Genomic DNA, 19,323 nt, shown 5'->3' with positions numbered 1-19,323 from the left:
GCTCATCAAACAGCAGTTTAATGTTTCATTAAACAACCTGGCCCAAAAGAAAATTTAAAGTAAACTTTATTAGTCATCCAAAAGGTCATTCAAATCTGTAATCATTCTTTAGGCCAAAAAAAAAAAAAAAAAAAAAAAAACCCAGGGGAAAAACAGACTAACTACGTCTGAGACAAGAAGAGCTTTTAAACTGAGCTTTTAAACAGTCATGTCCTTGAATTCTTCCTTCTGGATGGAAAAAAAAATCCAAAGTCCAACTTTAGGAACACATTGAAGTGTTTCTTCCTGAGGACGCAGCTTTCAGGAGGTCTTTGGTTTAGTGAAGTATGCAGAGTCTGCATCCTGCAAAAGGAAGAGTGCGGCTGTCAGCACTGATTTTCTACTTCCCTGAATCAAATCAAAATAATTTAAAGGAAAACGTCCAAATAGACATGCTGTTAATATTTGTACATCTTAAAAAAAATTTTTTTCAAGGTGGTCACAAGATGACGAGCTTTATAGGCAGGGATTTCACTGTTATGCTATTCATGTTTTTTTAGGCTCTTTCTGTTTCAAAATGATCCTTCTGAAGCAACGGCCACCCAGCTGCAAAATGACCTTTCTGTAAATTAACCTCTTTATATTTAAGGTCCAGTGTGCAATTTATATGCATTCTCCTCCCTCTCCGTTAAATACTGACATAATTACACTCACTGGCCACTTTAGTCAGCTGATCAGTAACATAAATATCTAACCATCCAATCACAAGGTAGCAAACTCAATGAGTTTAGGCAAGTAAAGAAGATTCAGATGACCTGCTGAGGTTCAAACAGACCATTAGAATGAGGCAGAAAAGTGATTAGAGTAACTTTGAATGCAGCAGATGTATGAATGTAGCTGGTAAGCGTATTTCAGAAACTGTTTGAAAAAGAGAAAATATGCAGTGAGCTACAGTTCCTCGGGTGAAAATGCCCCATTGACACAATAGGGAGACCACACCGGGTGCCATTTCTTGTCAGCTTAGAACAGGAAACTGAGGCTACAATTCAGACAAGCTCACCAAGGTTGCACAACAGAACTCTGGAAAAATGTTGCCGTGTCTGATGAGGTTCAACTTCTGTTGCTACCTTTGGATGGTAAGGTCAGAATTTGGTGTAAAGAAAATAAAAGGATGGATATTTGGGTTGCTTGGGATCAATTGAGTATTACCCTTTTATCACCGCATCTTCAGACAGCTGCTTGAAGCAGGATAACCTGAGACATAAAGCTCAAATCAACGCAAACTGGTTTCTTGAACATGACACGGGGTTCACTGTACTCAAACAACCTCTGCAGTCATTGAATCCTAACCCAATAGTTGGGTTGCGGTCACGTGGTTCTGATGACGTGCGGAGGCAGCGCGATTTTTGAGTGGAGGGCGGAAGTAAACATGGAGGACACTGTGGAGAGTCAGGAGAGCAGCTATTGTGCAACTTTAGACCCCGTTTCTCGGGAGAGATATAAACAGATAGTTAAAAAATATATCGGACGTGATCCGTATTCTTTGAAAATGTCCGAATACACCACAGAAGTAAAGGATTTGCCTACTATCGAGGCTGTGGATATCACCAACTACTTGGTCCTCCAGACTTCTTACTACACTAGGCAGCAAATGAAAGCTTTCAAGAGTCTGGAGGCGTACAATGTTTTTGTCAGCGGGTGGGTCCACAACCTTGGAACAAAACGTCTCCGTGATGGATACAGTTTGGTGTTTGCAAGGGTGAGTGTTTGTTCTTATATTGCTTTATCTTAAACACGCTAACAGTTAGCGGTAGCGGCTTTAACGTCAACAAACATGCCACATCCTTAGGACTTCGTTAGAGTGACAGTTGTTTGTTTCAAGGTAAACCATTCTCAGAGGTCTAACGAGACACCTCTGAAGACTTGTGTAATTGCAAAGGAGGATGGAGAAGTGATTGCAGCTCATTGCAATTGTATGGCAGGGTTAGTAGCCTAATTAAGTAGGCTCAAATCCGGGCTCTCAGCAGTCTGTTGCATATCCAAAATCGCCTCTGCACATCGATGCTGTTCTGCCTTAAGCTTCATTCTTTTCTCTCGTTTGAGAACTGATTCCGATCTGGGTTTTCGTTCGTAGCCGAGATTGACCGTCGGAGCCCAGTCCTCCGACTCTTCGTCATCCAAAGCACTTGGGCAGCCTATAGTCCCAATCAAGTCAATATTAGACTACTAACTTAAAAGCACTAAGTAAACGAGAATGTAACGACAACCTAATGCTAATAAGTTCGTTTGCAAACATAACATTACCTCTGACGAAGTGGTCGCTGCAGACACGGGCATTGGCAGACTCTGCTCCTCCCGACTGTAAACGTAAATTTAAAATCCATTTTTTCCTACGTTTTTCGGTTAGAATTTTCCATTTTTCTCCTCTTCGTTGGGCTATTTTTGGTACCCTAAAATACCGTTTATCAGTTTCTCGGGTCGACCTACTGGAGCATCCGTAAACACAACAGGACATAGGCATTTTGCGTACTGTCTGTCTGTGATTTTGCGCTTATCTTTTTCACTTCCGACCGCTAGTCAAATTTCGCGCTTTACGTCGACGTCACGTCTACGTCAAATGATTTGGTGGACTCCAGAGAGTCACCTCATGGATGTGTAGCCAATAAATGTGTAGTAACTGTGTGGTGCTGTCATGTGACTATGGACCAAAATCTCTGAGGAATGTTTCCAGCACCTTGTTAAATCTATGCCATGAAGAATTAAAGCAGGTCTGGACTCTATGTATGAGCTATAGACATTTTTAAAATTCTCACACACTTAAATGACAGGGAGTGAAAAGGACACAAATAAGGCTCAACTGCATAACCAGGGCAAGAAGATAGGATCTATTATTGTGTGGTCTTTACCCTACAATATAAGACACAAGTTTTAGATTTTGTGCTTTATATTAATTTATATATAAATATAATAAAACATGGTTGCATCAAAAATGCTTGAGTGCAGACTCCAGAAACTAATGGATGACATGCAATGGCCTCATCAACCTTTTATGTACCCAATAACCAAGCTCAGCCATGAAAAAACACATCTACAGCAAAGTCTCTATAGCCCGTTTCCCCTCATAACATGTTTTGCTCTGCCTGTTTATCAAGCTGAAATTTGGGGGTTTGAATGCTTTGACTGACAGGTTTACAGACACGGGGAGCTGAACTGGACCTCTTAACTGGGTCTGTGCTGCTTAACATCCCCTGCTATTATGTACAGCCTGTCAGTTTGTGCATTAGTTTTATTAGTCTGCTATTTATCACTAATTAGCATGTTGCTAACTTGAGCCAATATCCTCACCCTCTGATCTAAATATGTTCACTTTTGGCGCAAAAAAAAAAAAAATCAACATGATGCCTTCAGAATTCCGAGTCCAGAGGCCAAGGCATGCTGTCTTGGTGGCTACACCCATCTTTTACATACACCCTGTGCATATTATGTACGTACCACACCAGCTTTAAAATTTTGAACTCTCTTCCTTCCCAGCAGGTCTGTGATGAACCAGGCAAACGTAGGAGCATACTGCCAGGCGTAGTAAAACAGGAGGAAGGGCTGCTGTGCAATCCACATCTCCTTGACACCATTGGCGATTCCCACTAGCATTAAATGCACACAGCGACTTTTTGGCATTTTGTGTTCCTGGCTTCCAACTGATGCCACAGGCTTTACGTAATGGAAGGAAAAATGGTTACTGAAAGCAAACGTTCTCAAAAAGCACTTATGTCACAAATGTGAAATCGCAACAGCAAATAAAATGCATTACCTTGTTTAGCTCCTCTGTGAAGACGTTGCTGATAATCTGTGATTGGACTGGCCCTGGGCACACCATGCTAATTAGTATCTTTGGATAATCAGTCAGCTCAGGTCGAAGGGCATTGAAAAAACCCTGTGGAAAATACAGCAACACCACTTACCCAGTTGGGACCGGTAATAGTTTTTTTTCCCTTCCTTTGTTCCCCATATATAACTAATGCTAAGTTTAGACGAGATGCAGAAACATTCAATTACATTAAATGAGTTAAATTCAAACCACAGAGTCATGAGAAATCGCATCACCTGAAGAGCATGCTTGGTGGCACAGTATCCTGTTGCAAGAGGCGCCCCGGCGAGGCCGACTAGGCTGCTGACAGTCACGATGCTCCCCCTGCCTCGCTGCGTCATGTGAGGCAGCACCTGCTTGGTTAGAGAGACCGTACCTAAGAAGTTGAGCTCCATCAAGGCCTGGCACACATCCACGCTGGTTTCCAAGAACAGAGAGCGCTGACTTCGACCGCCATTGTTAATGAGTATATCAATCTGATGAGGGATGAAAAAATAAGATAGGATAAAAAAAGTGCAGAAAGATGACGTGACTTGAAAAGTTATCAATCTACAATCTGGTGAAATAGAATTTTAATTGGGTCATTGTTTGATTCCTGGTTTAAAACCAGCATCTTTTAAATAAGTTGCAGGCGTCAGGAAATATTAATGTGGTAATGAAACTAAGAACTAAGCCTTACATTCCCAAAGTAGCGAATAACTGTTTTTGTTCTTTCCTCGTGTGATGTCCTCTCCAGCAAATCAAGGGGAAGAACAAGAACATCGTCATCCTTAAGGTTGGAGGTCTCTTGAAAATAAAAGAATAAAAATGATTCAGCTGATCACAAGCAAGTAACACTGAACTGAAATCAAGCTAATGCCCAGTTGCAACCGAACTGACTGAAAAGGTAAAAAGTTAAAGCACGGATGTTGAATACATAACAACATCATTTTAATTTATCTTACCTAAGCAATGGCGTTTCACTCTGTGTAGCTCATCCTCACGGCGGGCAGACAGGATGAGACGTGAGCCGCACTTTGCCAGCTGGTAGGCCAGCTCTTCTCCAATACCACTGGATGCTCCAGTGATCCACACCACCAGCCCTTTCAGCTTCCTCTCTGGTTGACACAAACCACAACAGTCAACAAGGCGAATTTCTTTTACGACACTTAGCAGTTAGCAACAGAGGAGTCATAAAGATTGCCTGATTTTGTTTTAACTGAATACGGCACTCTTATTGTATGCTCTTACTTTCACCAAAATTATTATTACTTATTTTATCTTTTTCACAGAAGACTCTTGAACTCTTGGATAGTTTTGCCTTTAGTACTTTTGTTGACTACCTGTGGTCACTGTTCAGAAAATGTTCCAGTGCACTAAAATGGAAGACTTTTGACATTCATACAGAGAAATTATTAAGTGCATATTGTAACATTATACGGAATTTGTTGTATGATTACATGTCTATATAATATAAGAAGCTGTGTGTTCTGCTGAGGCTCACATCAGAGTAAAGTTAGCATGGCACACATTATCTTCTAAACACAAATGACGTTTTGCCGTTAAAGAGTTCAGAGGTCAATCTGAGTTGAAGACGAAGCCTTATAAAATCAACTTATTGTTCTTTGACAGTTCAACCGATCAATCACAAACAGAGAGGTTACCCGTGCTTGTCCCCTCATAGGACGGATTCCCTTCGTTATAAACAAGAAGGTGAAGACAACATGTGGTGTGTTTCGTTTGACTCACCTGGCTTGTGCCCCGCTAGACTTGCCCAGAGGAGAGTGAAGTCTGCATCCGCGAAAAGGAAGCAGAGTAAATGGATGAGTAAATAAACTGGTATAAACCAGCTGAGAGCAGACACAATCCAGCAGTCCATTTGGTGGAAGCAAGTGGGCTACAGTACACGCGTATACTTTTAAAGTGGCTTGTCACTACCCGATCCGTACCGGAAATCCGATCGGTACCACGCATGTGCGAACGGTGTCTACTTACGGTCGAAGCATTTTACGATAGTTACAGGTCAGAGTATCTGTTAAGATGTTAAGAATAATAAGTATCTCTTAAAATGTTTGCAATAATGAAGCAGTAACCCTAACCCCATAGCTACAACCAAAACTAAGTTAAAGGATGTCTACGTCACTTCCGCTTTATTTTCAAAATTAAATCTTCAGAAATAAACGTGCTTCTTCCTATCTATCGCTCTTCTCCAGGTTGCATAACAGTATAACAGTTATCTTTTGCAATAACGAACTTGAACCACAGCTGTTACACAGTGTCCTGCAGAACCCTGCGAGTTTCAGTAATACAAGCAAACACACGTTTTCCCAGTATGAGGCATTAGCGATATGCAGTTTTGCATGTTGTATTTCATTTTAAAGTAACCTATATCCATCTATTATCTGTTATTATTATTAAAATAACCTATATCCCCCCGGTCATTGGTTTATGCAAGCCTGATGCAGGACGGATTTGCATAGTATAAAAACTGTGATCTTGACTAGTTTAACTAACTGAGGACAGTGTTATTTTCATGTTGGATTTAATGGGTTTAGAAACACTCCAAACTGAAAAACATGCATGTGGTGGTTATTTTACTGGCCGAGTGCAGTTAGACACAAGGCACTTAATTTTGATTGCTTAGCACACTGGACACATTTTGGCTCATGGATGTCTAGTGTAAATGTAATACATTTTAACTCATTTTCATAACATATCTTTTAATTTTTCTTTAAATAATATCTCATTTTTACCAAACAGACCCTTCAGAGTAAATGGATCATGACATGTTACATTGATTCATGTATTGCTCAGTTCCTCTTGATTACATCTTAATTTTCGAGACCCCTGCATCCATGTGAATACCATGCTCATTTAAAGAACTGTCAACCATTAAAGCTACAGCGATGATAAGGGAGTCTAGCAACTCAGCAAGGTTAAAGGGCATTTAAGATAAGATACTACAGTATTCATCCCAGAAGGGAAATTATGCTAGAGCAGCTGTAACCTAAGACAGAATTGCTTAAATTAAATAGAATAGCTCAGTATGACATAATACAACATGACAAAACAAAAATAGCTATAAGGTAAAATACTCAAGAATATAAATTTACATGAAAATAAAAATGTCAAACAATATAAAATGAATGAGCTTAAAAAACAAAAATCAGAAAATAAAATAACAAATGACATTTAAAAAGCTGATTATAATATAACAAGGAACTCAGTAATAAAAAAAAGCAAACAAACAAAGTAAATATTGGTATTGTGTTATGATATATTGAAAAGACTTCCTGTTGGGACAGCAAAGTCAATTCAATCTATTAGAGAAAGTTCTCCCCTAACTGTCCACAGTAAAAATGGTGCAGATGGTGGTCATCTTCTACCCACAGGCTTTTGGATACTGGGTTTGAAAGCCTGTTACAGAAGAGCGAGCAATGCCACACACAACCTCTGTGTCATCTCATTTAACTTTTATGAGACTTGGCCTAAAGATCCTCTGTTACAAATATACCCAGCAAAAACTTGTCAGCTTTTTAGGAAACCCGCTTCTGTAAAAAATACAGTATGACAGTGACTGACCTCAAAGAAACACTCGGTGAATCAGACTAGTTTATGTTTCTACAGCAGCAAAATAAAACTATCGTGGGAAGTTTTATGGGAATGTTTTGTTTGTAGATGCCAGTTGCCATAAAGTTTCGGTTCTTACGTTTTAGATACTACATATAAAACAAAATAATGAATTGCAGATAAAATATTATGTAATATATAATCCCAGAAACATGTACATCTAAATGATTGCTAAATGTCAATGAAAAATAAACTTTTTCACAGGAATCATCTGAAAAGTAGAACTCATTTGTTTTGTGGTTGCACATATTATAGGTTATAAATTTCCTCGAAAATTCTTTGGAACAACAAATCAAATAAGAAAAAGATTTCACTCATTTTTATGATTACATTTTGGACAGACCTCACGAATAGCTAAACATAACAATTTATGCATGCATGTTAACCTTTATAATTGTTTATAATTTGCTGTAGGAATGTGGTGGAAACCTTCCAGTTGTAAATTATTATAATTAAATAAATAAATAAATAAATAAATAAAGCAAGCGATTCAAGTGCATAAACACACCTATAATTCGACCTATTGGTGGCGCCGGAGAACATGGCGGGGGAGGGGGGTAAAATAAAATAAATTAAAATTAATAAAAACAAAAATCAAGCAATGGTCAACATTAACTGTGCCACATTTCCCTTCTACAGACTGAAATTGCACAAGAAGCAGGAATTTGTGCAATAACGACATATTTTGACAGAAGCACTTATGCAGCACGTTTGCAGGATTGCACTGAATTAATTGTCATTTTGTTCGGGCTTGTTTATATCAGATTTGGAAGCCCGTGTTGTGGTATACATGCTTTGCGAGCATGTTTCTATGTAGCAGCTGGAGCAGCCAGCCTCAGATCTTTAGGAATGATGTCATGTTTTCGAATGCGCAACCTGCAACATCCGGGTCCTGTCTCCGTCGCTCCGTGCCGCTCAGGCTAACGTTAGCTAGCAAGTTGTCAGGCTGTCAAGTGGAGAGGCTGGGGCAGACGTTTCAGCTTCCCTTCCCCTGGCTTGGCCGCATAAACCACCGGCCACCCCCCAAAAAGCCACGAGAAAATCCGTTTGAATATTCTCGCCAGCTGAGATAATGTAATGCATCACGGACGTACGCAAAGAGGGATCTCCGCACCTACACAATTTATATGCACCGAATCTTGAGTGACGATTGCTCGCTGCTAACTGGCTAGCTACCTTAGCTAAACCGCCGTATACCCCCTAGTTTCGTCGGTGTACCCTCTCTGGTGCGAACTGCGGCCAGTCGGTCATCGTCCCTGTTGTATCTTCCGCTGGTGTCGACTAGTATTTTGGTATTTGGTAAGTCATTAAATGTTTACTTTGTAGCCAGCAGCTGTTGAGGAACATTGGGCAGCCGTAGTTCTTAGCTGTGTTAGCATGTAGCAATTAGCAAGGCCAAGGGCTTTGCCTGCCTCAATATTATATTAGCGCACCACGGCAGGGAGGGAGGCCTGTCAGTTAGCTGTGAGGGACAAGGGTCAAGGCCCGTAAGTAGGCTAGGCTGTTTGTTTATTTCAGTTGTAGTCGGTACTGGCTGCAGAGCAAAGTTTCTCACTAAACCCAACAGCATTGTTGAGCCTTAATAAACGTGACTATGGTGTAAAGTAGTTCATTACAGCGTTAGAGTTGGTTTTGACCGATTTTATGTCTTGTGATGGTTATCGAGTCTGCTAGCTGGGGCTAGCGCTACAGGCGTGTAGCTGCAACTCTTTACTACCCCAGGTAGCTAGTATGGTGAAGTGGTCTGCATTGCGGAGGTCACAGTGGTTTAGTGGACTATCAAAATGAAAGTAAATAACTTAAAACGTTTCGTTACATTTATTGGTAAACTCTAGACAGCCACTGGCCTGAGGGCGTTTCAGTCTGATCCACACCAGCAGTGTTCCTAATGTGTGGCCAAAATGTGCACACAAGTCTACTATTTTTAGACTAGTAGGGGCTGAACTCAACTCCAAGATGTTAATCTTTTGCCACAAATGGATCTAAGACGTGCTGTTAGTTTATTGATAGAATTGGTGCCTCTTTCTGGTTATTTCTTAGAAAACTATTTCTCAGAAAATTTGTCAGATTTGTACTCGTTTTATGTTTTCACATTGTCATAATTAGACAACATGTATTGTTTTAGTTTCCAAATTGGGGCTTTGATTGGACTGCACTTTCTTAATCAACGAATTTGTCATTTCTTTTGTGTTACAGGCTTTTAAAGGGACACAATGGGTGCATTTCTGGACAAACCAAAGATGGAAAAGTATAATTCCCATGGTGAAGGTAACAACCTGAGGTATGGGCTGAGCAGCATGCAGGGTTGGAGGGTTGAGATGGAGGATGCACACACAGCGGTAATTGGTCTGTCTCATGGTCTCGACCTGTGGTCATTCTTCGCTGTTTATGATGGGCATGCTGGCTCTCAGGTGGCCAAGTACTGCTGTGAGCACCTGCTGGAGCACATCACCAGCAACTCAGACTTCCAGAGTGCTCTTCAGGATGACCCCTGTGTGGACAGCGTGAAGAATGGTATCCGCACTGGGTTCTTGCAGATTGACGAACACATGCGAACCATCTCCGAGAAGAAGCACGGTGTGGACAGAAGTGGCTCCACTGCAGTGGGGGTAATGATTTCTCCAAGCCATATCTACTTCATCAACTGCGGCGACTCGCGTGGGCTCCTCAGCCGGGGTGGCACTGTGCACTTCTTCACACAGGATCACAAACCTAGCAACCCACTGGAAAAGGAAAGGATCCAGAACGCCGGTGGCTCAGTCATGATCCAGCGAGTTAATGGGTCCCTAGCAGTGTCCCGTGCTCTGGGAGACTTCGACTACAAATGCGTGCATGGAAAAGGCCCGACAGAGCAGCTTGTTTCTCCGGAGCCTGAAGTTTATGCAATAGAGAGAAGCGAGGGGGAAGATGAATTCATTATATTAGCTTGTGATGGCATCTGGGATGTCATGGCCAATGAAGAACTGTGTGACTTTGTGAGGTCAAGGCTAGAGGTTACGGATGATCTTGAAAAAGTCAGCAATGAAATTGTTGACACCTGCTTGTACAAGGTATACCATCAACAAACCCTCTTCTGACACGTTGTTGAACTGTTTGGTACAATGGTTGATTTACATAAATTCTTGTTTGTTATCTTTGATTTCTTTGCAGGGAAGCCGGGACAATATGAGTGTTGTGCTAGTCTGCTTTCCTGGGGCCCCAAAGGTATCTTCAGAAGCAGTGAAACGAGAAGCTGAGCTGGACAAATATCTGGAGGCCAGAGTAGAAGGTAGTAAAAGCACTTTTGGTTGACATTATTATAGAGTAAAACATCAAGTTTACAAATGCTCATATATCTTACTTATATTTAGAGGCAATGAAAAATGCAAAATCAAAGAGCAAAAACGGGAAGTGTTTTGTTTGTAATGTCTGTAGATTGGGTCTTAAATATCTGATATATTTAAGGTAGATATTTGAATCATACTGTATAATGAAGCATTGAAACACCAAATGAAGGACTTCAAATTCATTGATTACAGTGAGACTGCCATTGACATCTTAAGTTTATTTGCGCATCCTGCACATGTATCAATAAAACAATATCTTACTAGTGATCTCAAGTCTCTCAAATGCTGCCAGTGATCATCATTTCCTTTTTACCCCCTAATGTTCTGGAAGTATTCAACCTTTAGATTAAAAAAACAAAACCAAAACCCCCCCAAAAAACTTTTAAGTGTAAAACAGGGTGTGAAACTTCATGAAGGGTGTTGCTGACAGGTAAAGTAAGTTTTTCCCAGGCAAGATTTAAATTAACAGCCTGGTTTTCAACTGAAGATATTTTGCATGTTAAGCAAATGCTTTAACCACTACACTATGGAGAAACAAATGCATTTTTGAAAAGTTGGAAGTGGTGGAGGTTCATCTGATAATAGTTTAGTAAGTGATTTATGGTGTCCATAAAGATGATATCAAAAGGGCAACTATCAGTCCCTGTCTTTTTGCATCCACTACGGGGTGTTTGTGTGTGCAGTTGGGGTCGAACAGAGTCAAAGGTGGCAGTGGCCTTGGTTGGCAACAGGGAGACTGTTGCCTGATACTTAAAACATACCAGGGGAGGAATTCTAAAATACCTGTAGTGCAAAGCACCTGCAGGAAACGGTAATCCAGCCATAGGATCAACTATGGAAACCTTGGGACTTTTACTAACTTTGAAATAGATTGTTGACTGAGGGCTCTCATTGTGTTGCCTTGACTATAAACTCAGTAATAACCTTGAGCTTTTAGACAGGGGTTAAAAATGCACAGCCACAAATTAAATAGGAGCGTCTGATTTATAACAAAGACAATAAAAAAAGATGAGTTTTGCAGTGAAAACAAATGCAAAAGAATAGTCAGTTTATCCAGTTATTTTGTTGTCACTGTCGGTGAAATTGCAGTCGAGATTCAAATTTGGTCCCAGTCCACCAATGTAGTATCCCAGTGGCAAGTAAAGGTAAAAAAACAGGCAAGTGCTGCCAGCTACACCATCACCATTGGTGTAGCACCTGTTGGCATGATTCCTGCCTGGGCTTATGTTGTTCTGTTTGAGCATCAGTTAATGCTTCATTACTATTTTGTAGAATAAAAAAAAAAAAAGAAAAGTAGCAATTGCTGGTTGAGGTTATACCTGTTGTTGCGTCCCATTCATCGCGCAGGAACGGGTATTATAATAATAATAATAATAATAATAATAATAATAATAATAATAATAATAAAAAAACCTGGATTTTAGGAAAATGCCTTGTACTTATTTCTTCTTCACTTTCCGGGCTACTGCCTAAAGGTTCTGTGAAAAGAAGCTGCTTTGGGTCATATAAGAAATCCCGGTAAAGTTTTGTACTCGCTAGCATAGTTACAACAGCTTTATACATTATTTACACAGGGCTTAGTTCTTCTCAACCTGACTAACCACTCAGCTAAAAAGGAACAAAAAAGGATAGATGTCTTTATCTTTTTTGTTTCACCTCCTGTTTTATCTGTCTTTGTTGCCTCCCCTGCTTTTCTGTGTTGTCTTGTGGCTTAGCAGCTGCATGTAGAGAAATTTTAGATGCGCTTAAAGCAAAACAAACGCCAAAGTAAATATCGTTACTGCCCATGTTACCAAATTTTAATGATAGCCTTTCAGTTTTAGATGGTAGAATGAACTTGTCTGGTTGCCAGTTGTTATATCTCTAATTAATACAGTGGGGCAAAAAAGAATGTGAAAAAAAAATCCATGAATTCACATGGTAGGATTTGTAAAGAATTTATTCGTAAATTAGGGTGGAAAATAAGTATTTGGTCACCTCAAACAAGGAAAATCTCTGGCTCTCACAGACCTGTAACGTCTTCTGTAAGAAGCTTTTCTGTCCCCCACTCGTTACCTGTATGAATGGCACCTGTTTGAAGGTGGAGGAAGAAGAATACTGAGTTGCATCCCAAGAACACCATACCTACTGTGAAGCATGGGGGTGGAAACATCATGCTATGGGGCTGTTTTTCTGCCAAGGGACAGGACGACTGATCCGTGTTAAGGACAGAATGAATGGGGCCATGTATCGTGAGATTTTGAGCCAAAACCTCCTTCCATCAGTGAGAACTTTGAAGCTGAAACGAGGCTGGGTCTTCCAACATGACAATGATCCAAAACACACCGCCCGGGCAACAAAGGAGTGGCTCCGTAAGAAGCATTTGAAAGTCCTGGAGTGGCCTAGCCAGTCTCCAGACCTCAACCCCATAGAAAATCTGTGGCGGGAGTTGAAAGTCCGTGTTGCTCGGCGACAGCCCCAAAACATCACTGCTCTCGAGAAGATCTGCATGGAGGAATGGGCCAAAATACCAGCTACTGTGTGTGCAAACCTGGTAAAGACCTATAGTAAACATTTGACCTCTGTTATTGCCAACAAAGGTTATGTTACAAAGTATTGAGTTGTATTTTTGTTATTGACCAAATACTTATTTTCCACCCTGATTTACGAATAAATTCTTTACAAATCCTACCATGTGGATTCATGGATTTTTTTTTTTTCACATTCTGTCTCTCACAGTTGAAGTGTACCTCTGGTGCAAATTACTGACCTCTGTCATCATTTTAGGTGGGGGAACTTGCACAATCGGTGGCTGACTAAATACTTTTTTGCCCCACTGTATATCTTAACATGACGTAACTTTGTATTTCTGAAGAGTTACTTACATAGCTGTTACATTTGCTCCTTAAACAAAATTGACTGTGAATTCCTATAAGATGCTCATAAAGTCCAGGGCCAGTAATAATAAAAGATGATTGTCTTTTGTGGTTGATACCCTAGTAATGTCATTAACAGCAGAAGGCAGAGACAAACATAATTTATATTATATTATATTTATATTTTGTGCAAAGCTTAGGCTGAATGTAATAGATGAAAGTAGGCTTATTAAATTTTTTTCTACGCTTACTATTAAAAATAAGCATCAAAGTTAGCAATATTTTATTTAGTTGGGATGACCGTTTTGTGGCCTCTGTGTTACATCAGGGAAGAAGTATTACTATGACAAAGCTTTTATTTTACATATATTCACACTTAAACAGCTGTGATTTGGTCTAAATTGGACAATATTAATCTTGTTAGTTTGTTATCCTCCTTGTACACATGGATATATAATATTTTAATTGCTCATATCAATTGTGTATTTTTAGAAGTATTCTGGTGTTGTTTAAACAGAGCTGTAATCTAATCAAATTGTGTTTTCCAACAGAGATAATCAAAAAGCATGGGGATGAAGGTGTCCCGGATTTGGTCCATGTGATGCGGACGTTAGCATCTGAGAGCATCCCTAACCTTCCTCCTGGTGGGGAGCTGGCGAGCAAGTAAGTGATATTTGTGGTTAGAATGGAAACTATGCTATTGTGACACTGGGTGTCATATGTATATATTTTTTCATTTTGAATGAAAACTAGCATTGATTTTTTTTTGCCTTCCCCCTCAGACGAAGTGTTATTGAAGCAGTGTACAACAAACTTATCCCGTATCGAAGTGATGACACAGTAAGTATTTTGCTTTAACTTCCTGCAGATGTGCTTTCTTTGAAGTATGCATGCTTTTGTTTTCTTTAAGCACACTTGTACTAATCCCATGCATGCTATAAATATTCAGAAAGGTAAAACAATGATATTGCCAAGAGATCTTTTTCAAAATGCAGTCAGGGGAGAAAAAAATATGGATTGACTCAAGCAGTTCAGACAATTGTCATCAATGTTTATCTTAACTAAAACCATGAGCTAATTTCACCAATTAATGCAACTGAACTAAAAAAGAAGTCACTAATAAGTGTGGCATAAAAATGGTCCTCTTCAAACTGATTCAAAATGAACATTCCTCATAAGTCCTTTTCATACAAACAGGACAGCTTTTGCCCCTGTCCACTCAGATATTGTGCCTTTTATCAAATAGGCTCATTGAGTCAGCTACACGTATTAGTGCACATCATCTTGTCCTTGACAGTAAAACTTGTCCTCTGGTTCCTGTATTTCATGTTTGTGTAAGGAAGGTTTTTTAATTACTTAATTTACTTTCACTGGTAATTTCTTCAAAAAAACCCAACCCTCAAACCTTTTGACTCACTTTTGCTAATTGATTAAATTGAGATTTGTTTTTCCAACCAGTTTACACAAAGATTTCTGTGTTCAGAGGGCACTAGGCTTCTTAGAAACTGTTACAGTCAACTTAAAGTGACATTCTACACTTTGTTCGTTCAAGCTTTTTTTTAAGGGAATAGATCACCTTTGGTGCTATTTGCACTTTAAGATCTTCACAACTTGTTATCATTGCAGTTGTATACAGATGTATTCAAAACTCAGGGAGGAAGATGTGAAGTTAACTTAGATTATTTACAAAATTACCCCCCACCCCCCGGGTACCCTCAATTACGAGTTTTCGCACCTCAATATTTATCGATAAAGATGTGGTTTAACAATCATTAGAACAGGTTCCACATCATTTTAGAAATAGGCCTGAAATATGACAGAAACCAGTCATTTCAGAGAAGAGAAACAAGGGATACCGCCAGTAATGTTCCAAGGGGGACAAAGTTGATGAAGATAAAATCTGAGGTCTGTCCTGGCCTTCCAAAGACCGTCACTCCTTGTGTTAAGCAACTCTAATGTTGCTGTGTGTTGTTAGATTTGTTTGATAGATTGTAAAATTGTAATTATACCCATTTTAATATCTTGTCTTTTTTCATGTATGCAAAATTTAATATGATTGGTCATAAAGAGTGCTGCATAGAATGGATTGAGAGTGGACCAGGTTAACTGCCCCATCATTTTATAACACAATGATTATACATTTACATAATTACACTGCCAAATGGCATGCTGGGTAGGGTTAGCTGGCTGGTAGCAAAATGGTCTGCTAGCACCTGAATAAACCTCTGTCACTACAGAACAGTGAGAAAATAGAGACATGATGAACCTATGGACTAAGTGACTCTTTGGAAACCTGTGCCAGGTTCATACTGTGACACTGCCAAATCTGATGGGAAAAAATACAGTGATACTAAACTTCAGCAGTAACTATAACACATTATTTCACACTTCTAAATATAATAAAGTCATATAGGCTTACGTGGAAGGTAATTTATTATGTCTTAAAGGAAAATATGCACTGTCAGCCACTTTATTAGGTACACCTGTTAATGTAAATGTCTAATCAGTCGCATGGCTGCAACTGAGCATTTATGAAATTGCAGATCTACTGTCATCTTCCCACACAATCATCTTCAAAGTTTACAGAGAATGGTCAGAGAGAAAATATGCGCACCAGTTTCTCTCGGTGAAAATGCATTGTCGATGCCAGAAATCAGAGGAGAATGAACTGATAAGAAGGTAACAGCAACTCAAAAAAAACCCCACTTAGGACAAAGGTGGCACCTCAAACCATGGCGCAGGTTTTCAACAGCAGTATGACCGCATACTGCTGTTGAAGACCTAAAGACCACACCATGTGCCACTCAAGTCAGCTAAGAATGGGTAACTGAAGCTTTAACTCACACAGGCTCACCAAAACTGGACAAAAACGTTGTCTGGTCTGATGATTCTCCTGCAACAATGTTGCAATAATCAGATGGTAGGTGAGAATTCAGCAATTTTAAAAAAACACGAAAGCAGGGATCTCTCCTGCTTTGTATCAACGATTCAGGCTGCTGCTGTTGACATAATGGTTTGGGGATATTTATTTGGCACCTTTTGGGTGCCTTAAGATGAACCCGAGCATTGTTTAAACACCACAGCCAGTTTAGCATTTTTACTGATGTCCACCGCTTTAATGACGGTAGTGTAGCCAGCAAGATAACGTATCATGTGAAAAAGCTCAAATAATCTCAAACTAGTTTCTTGAAGATGACAATCAGTTAACTGCATGCAAACAGCCTCCTGATTTATTTTTTTCTTTTTATGCTTTCATGTATTGAATTTGTTTCTGATATTCACACTGACTTTTTTTTTTTTTTTTTTTAAGATAAATTTCTTATCTAGAGAGATTTTTTATTATAGCTCATGTAGCTTATGTTCTTTGTTTAAGTCATCCTTGTGGTCGTGATCCAAACTGCTAATATTCAGTGTTTTTTTAAAACATTTATTTTTTTGTTCAACAGCCATCAGTTTGAAGCTCTCAAAAAAAAAAATCCCGTCTCTTAATTTTTCATATACAGGCTAACTATGATTTGACTGAAAATTTTCACTGTTTGATGTCAACCTTTATGAAGACTAAGATGTGCAATTGAACATTCTAATATTATAAACTATAGCAAAATAAAATATAACAAAGTTTGAGGAGTTGAGTGTTCCATTAGGGCCTTTTAATTGAACCTGCTAGTAGTCATGTTAGAGAGTAAGGATGGTAAGGAAGTTTGTAATAATATCCTTGACAATATAGGAAAAAAAAAATACAGAAGAGTGTTTTTATTGTTGCAGCAGGATCCAGGATCATGGTGCAACAATGGAGATATATAAAAAATATCTCATAGGACGCACCCTATGTGGTGGTTTTTATGAAAATTTTATGCAACATCAAGGATTTGCATGACTACATAAATACACATCAAATTCAGATAGTGTATTTTTATTATTTTATTAGTGTACACTGGAAATTGCGAGTTCAAAAATGTTATCTGTCGATGTTTCCAAAGTGCAACACATGTAAGACACATTTGAAATGTGGTTTTATAGGACTATGAATTAAAGTTTCATGTAGTTCCTAACATACATGAGAAATAATTGTTTGGGCAATGTTTACCTTTGTCCATTTAAAGTGGACTAGTTGATGAGTCAAATATTTTTCTCTTGTTTTAAATGACTAGCAGATGAGTTGCCATGGATATCGTTAGTAAAAGCAATAACAAAACTGCTTAACACTTGCACAATAACTAAAGTAACTTAACCTTGAAACCCTTTAGGAGGCTGAATAATATTGCCATATAATTGACTTGAGTTGAATTGGTTGAGCTTTTTAGTCAGCTTCTTAAAGCCCTGCTTTTCCATTGAGAAACCCTAATCAGTGAATTCCATCCATCATTTTGCTCTTCCCGTCATATAGAGTGCAAATTAGAGGGTGCTCCAGTGATGCACGGTTGAGTCATTTGTTTACTTTTCGGTCACAAATTATGAGCTGTTAGCATCTCTTCCTCAAGTACCTTCATAGCCTGGTTGTATTCAACAGTGCTTCAAGTTATGAAACAAGTTTGGTGTTTCCAACTTTTAGTGGAAACTTTTTTCTTGTATGTTTTGCAGTGTACTTTGCAAAACATGGAAGGCACAAAGGAGGTGGATGAAGTATGTTCTTTTTTTTTATTATTTTTTTTATTTTTTACAAAATTGTCATCGGAGGCTGATGTGGACTTTTAGCTGTCAGCTGGTAGCTATGTTCTATTGTAATGCTAATGACTGTATCCGGATACGAAATTATCGCATTTAACTACTGCTGTTAGTTTCTTTGAATCCAAATCTGCACTTGTTTTATTTATTCATTTATTTTTTATTATTACTATATTGTGGTGCACAGCAGGGAGGATGATGGCAGACGAGCTATATGTCAGAGCTAGATCATGTGGGTAATTTTTGTAAACACTAACTGTAATAATAATAATAATGGCATTTTAAATAGCAGGGGAAATCTAATTTGAGACATCTTGTACTGCTTTTGGCATCCTCGAGGCATTTTTCTCATTTTCAGAAAAATTTCTGTATGGCTCACATAATTACCCAATTTTGTGTGGTTTTGCTAAGATAAAACCATATCAGAAAGCCGCCATTAGTAATATTGACAAAAATATAACGGCATAACAGACTTATTTAATACAGTAGTCACAATATATTCTTAGTGCATCATATCAATAAAGAAATGTGTAAAATCTAATAATTAACCCTTAAGTTTAAACATTTAAAAATAAAAGTTTAAAGAAAAATCAAATCTCTACATGTTATAAACAAAAGTGTGTGTATTGTACATATTTTTCCCCCCTGTAGGAACTTGGTCAGATTTCTCTTGAAGTGAAAGAAAAACATTTAGATTTTTTCAAAGTTCAAGGTCCCTTTGACCTTGCAAAACCTAATGGATCGTTCTGAAGAGGTCATTATATTCAAATGTAGTACTGTAATAGGATGACATCGTTACAACAAGTCAGTTTGTGAAACTTCTTCCTACTTATATAATTCACGATCAACTATTAGTCGTATTATTAAAAAGTGAGAGCGTTTAGGAACAACAAAAACTCATCTATGAAGTGGCAGACTGCTTCATAACTGCAATGCAGTACTCTAGTTTTTCGTAGTAGATTACTTAAAATATTGCAATATCAGAAATGTGAATGGATAAATATTTTAATGGTACTCTTATCGG

At 38.7% G+C, this 19,323-nt stretch overlaps 2 protein-coding genes across 5 annotated transcripts in view; one reads left to right on the top strand and one right to left on the bottom strand.

The window, feature by feature from the left end:
• Positions 1–4: 4 nt before the first annotated feature.
• On the bottom strand, positions 5–5,955 carry dhrs7 (dehydrogenase/reductase (SDR family) member 7). The gene is made up of 7 exons (XM_086274099.1): positions 5,573–5,955; positions 4,789–4,941; positions 4,524–4,630; positions 4,081–4,320; positions 3,788–3,910; positions 3,472–3,687; positions 5–342 (listed from the first exon to the last, which is right to left on the bottom strand). The coding sequence occupies exons 1-7, from the start codon at positions 5,700–5,702 to the stop codon at positions 301–303; spliced, it is 1,011 nt and encodes a 336-aa protein (XP_086130225.1). The 5' UTR covers positions 5,703–5,955; the 3' UTR covers positions 5–300.
• A 2,385-nt stretch (positions 5,956–8,340) lies between these two features.
• Positions 8,341–19,323, top strand: part of ppm1aa (protein phosphatase, Mg2+/Mn2+ dependent, 1Aa) — a 50,844-nt gene continuing 39,861 nt past the window's right edge. For 2 of the 4 annotated variants that reach the window (XR_015126453.1, XM_086275600.1), the window contains exons 1-5: positions 8,341–8,752; positions 9,650–10,503; positions 10,604–10,721; positions 14,186–14,297; positions 14,417–14,474. Coding sequence is in view for 3 of the 4 variants with exons in the window: in XM_086275600.1 (XP_086131726.1) it covers positions 9,667–10,503; positions 10,604–10,721; positions 14,186–14,297; positions 14,417–14,474 (1,125 nt within the window). In the remaining variant the exon portion in view is untranslated. The remainder of the gene's footprint in view (positions 8,753–9,649; positions 10,504–10,603; positions 10,722–14,185; positions 14,298–14,416; positions 14,475–19,323) is intronic. The other 2 variants (XM_086275601.1, XM_086275602.1) reach the window with 2 other exon arrangements.

Source organism: Aulonocara sp. 'chitande type north' Nkhata Bay, linkage group LG19, assembly GCF_057382095.1.
Source record: "Aulonocara sp. 'chitande type north' Nkhata Bay isolate Kocher_YH1m ecotype deep benthic linkage group LG19, A_spYH_male_GT1.1, whole genome shotgun sequence".
NCBI lineage: Eukaryota > Metazoa > Chordata > Actinopteri > Cichliformes > Cichlidae > Aulonocara > Aulonocara sp. 'chitande type north' Nkhata Bay.
This window is presented reverse-complemented; position numbering and strand designations above follow the sequence as displayed.

What these genes read in the sequence shown, in the direction of transcription:
- dhrs7 (XM_086274099.1), bottom strand. Translation starts at nt 5,702, where the DNA reads ATGGACTGCTGGATTGTGTCTGCTCTCAGCTGGTTTATACCAGTTTAT. An exon ending in AGTGAAACGCCATTGCTTAG is followed by an intron (nt 4,631 to 4,788) that starts GTAAGATAAATT and finishes TTTATTTTCAAG; the next exon opens with AGACCTCCAACCTTAAGGAT. An exon ending in TTATTCGCTACTTTGGGAAT is followed by an intron (nt 4,321 to 4,523) that starts GTAAGGCTTAGT and finishes ATCCCTCATCAG; the next exon opens with ATTGATATACTCATTAACAA.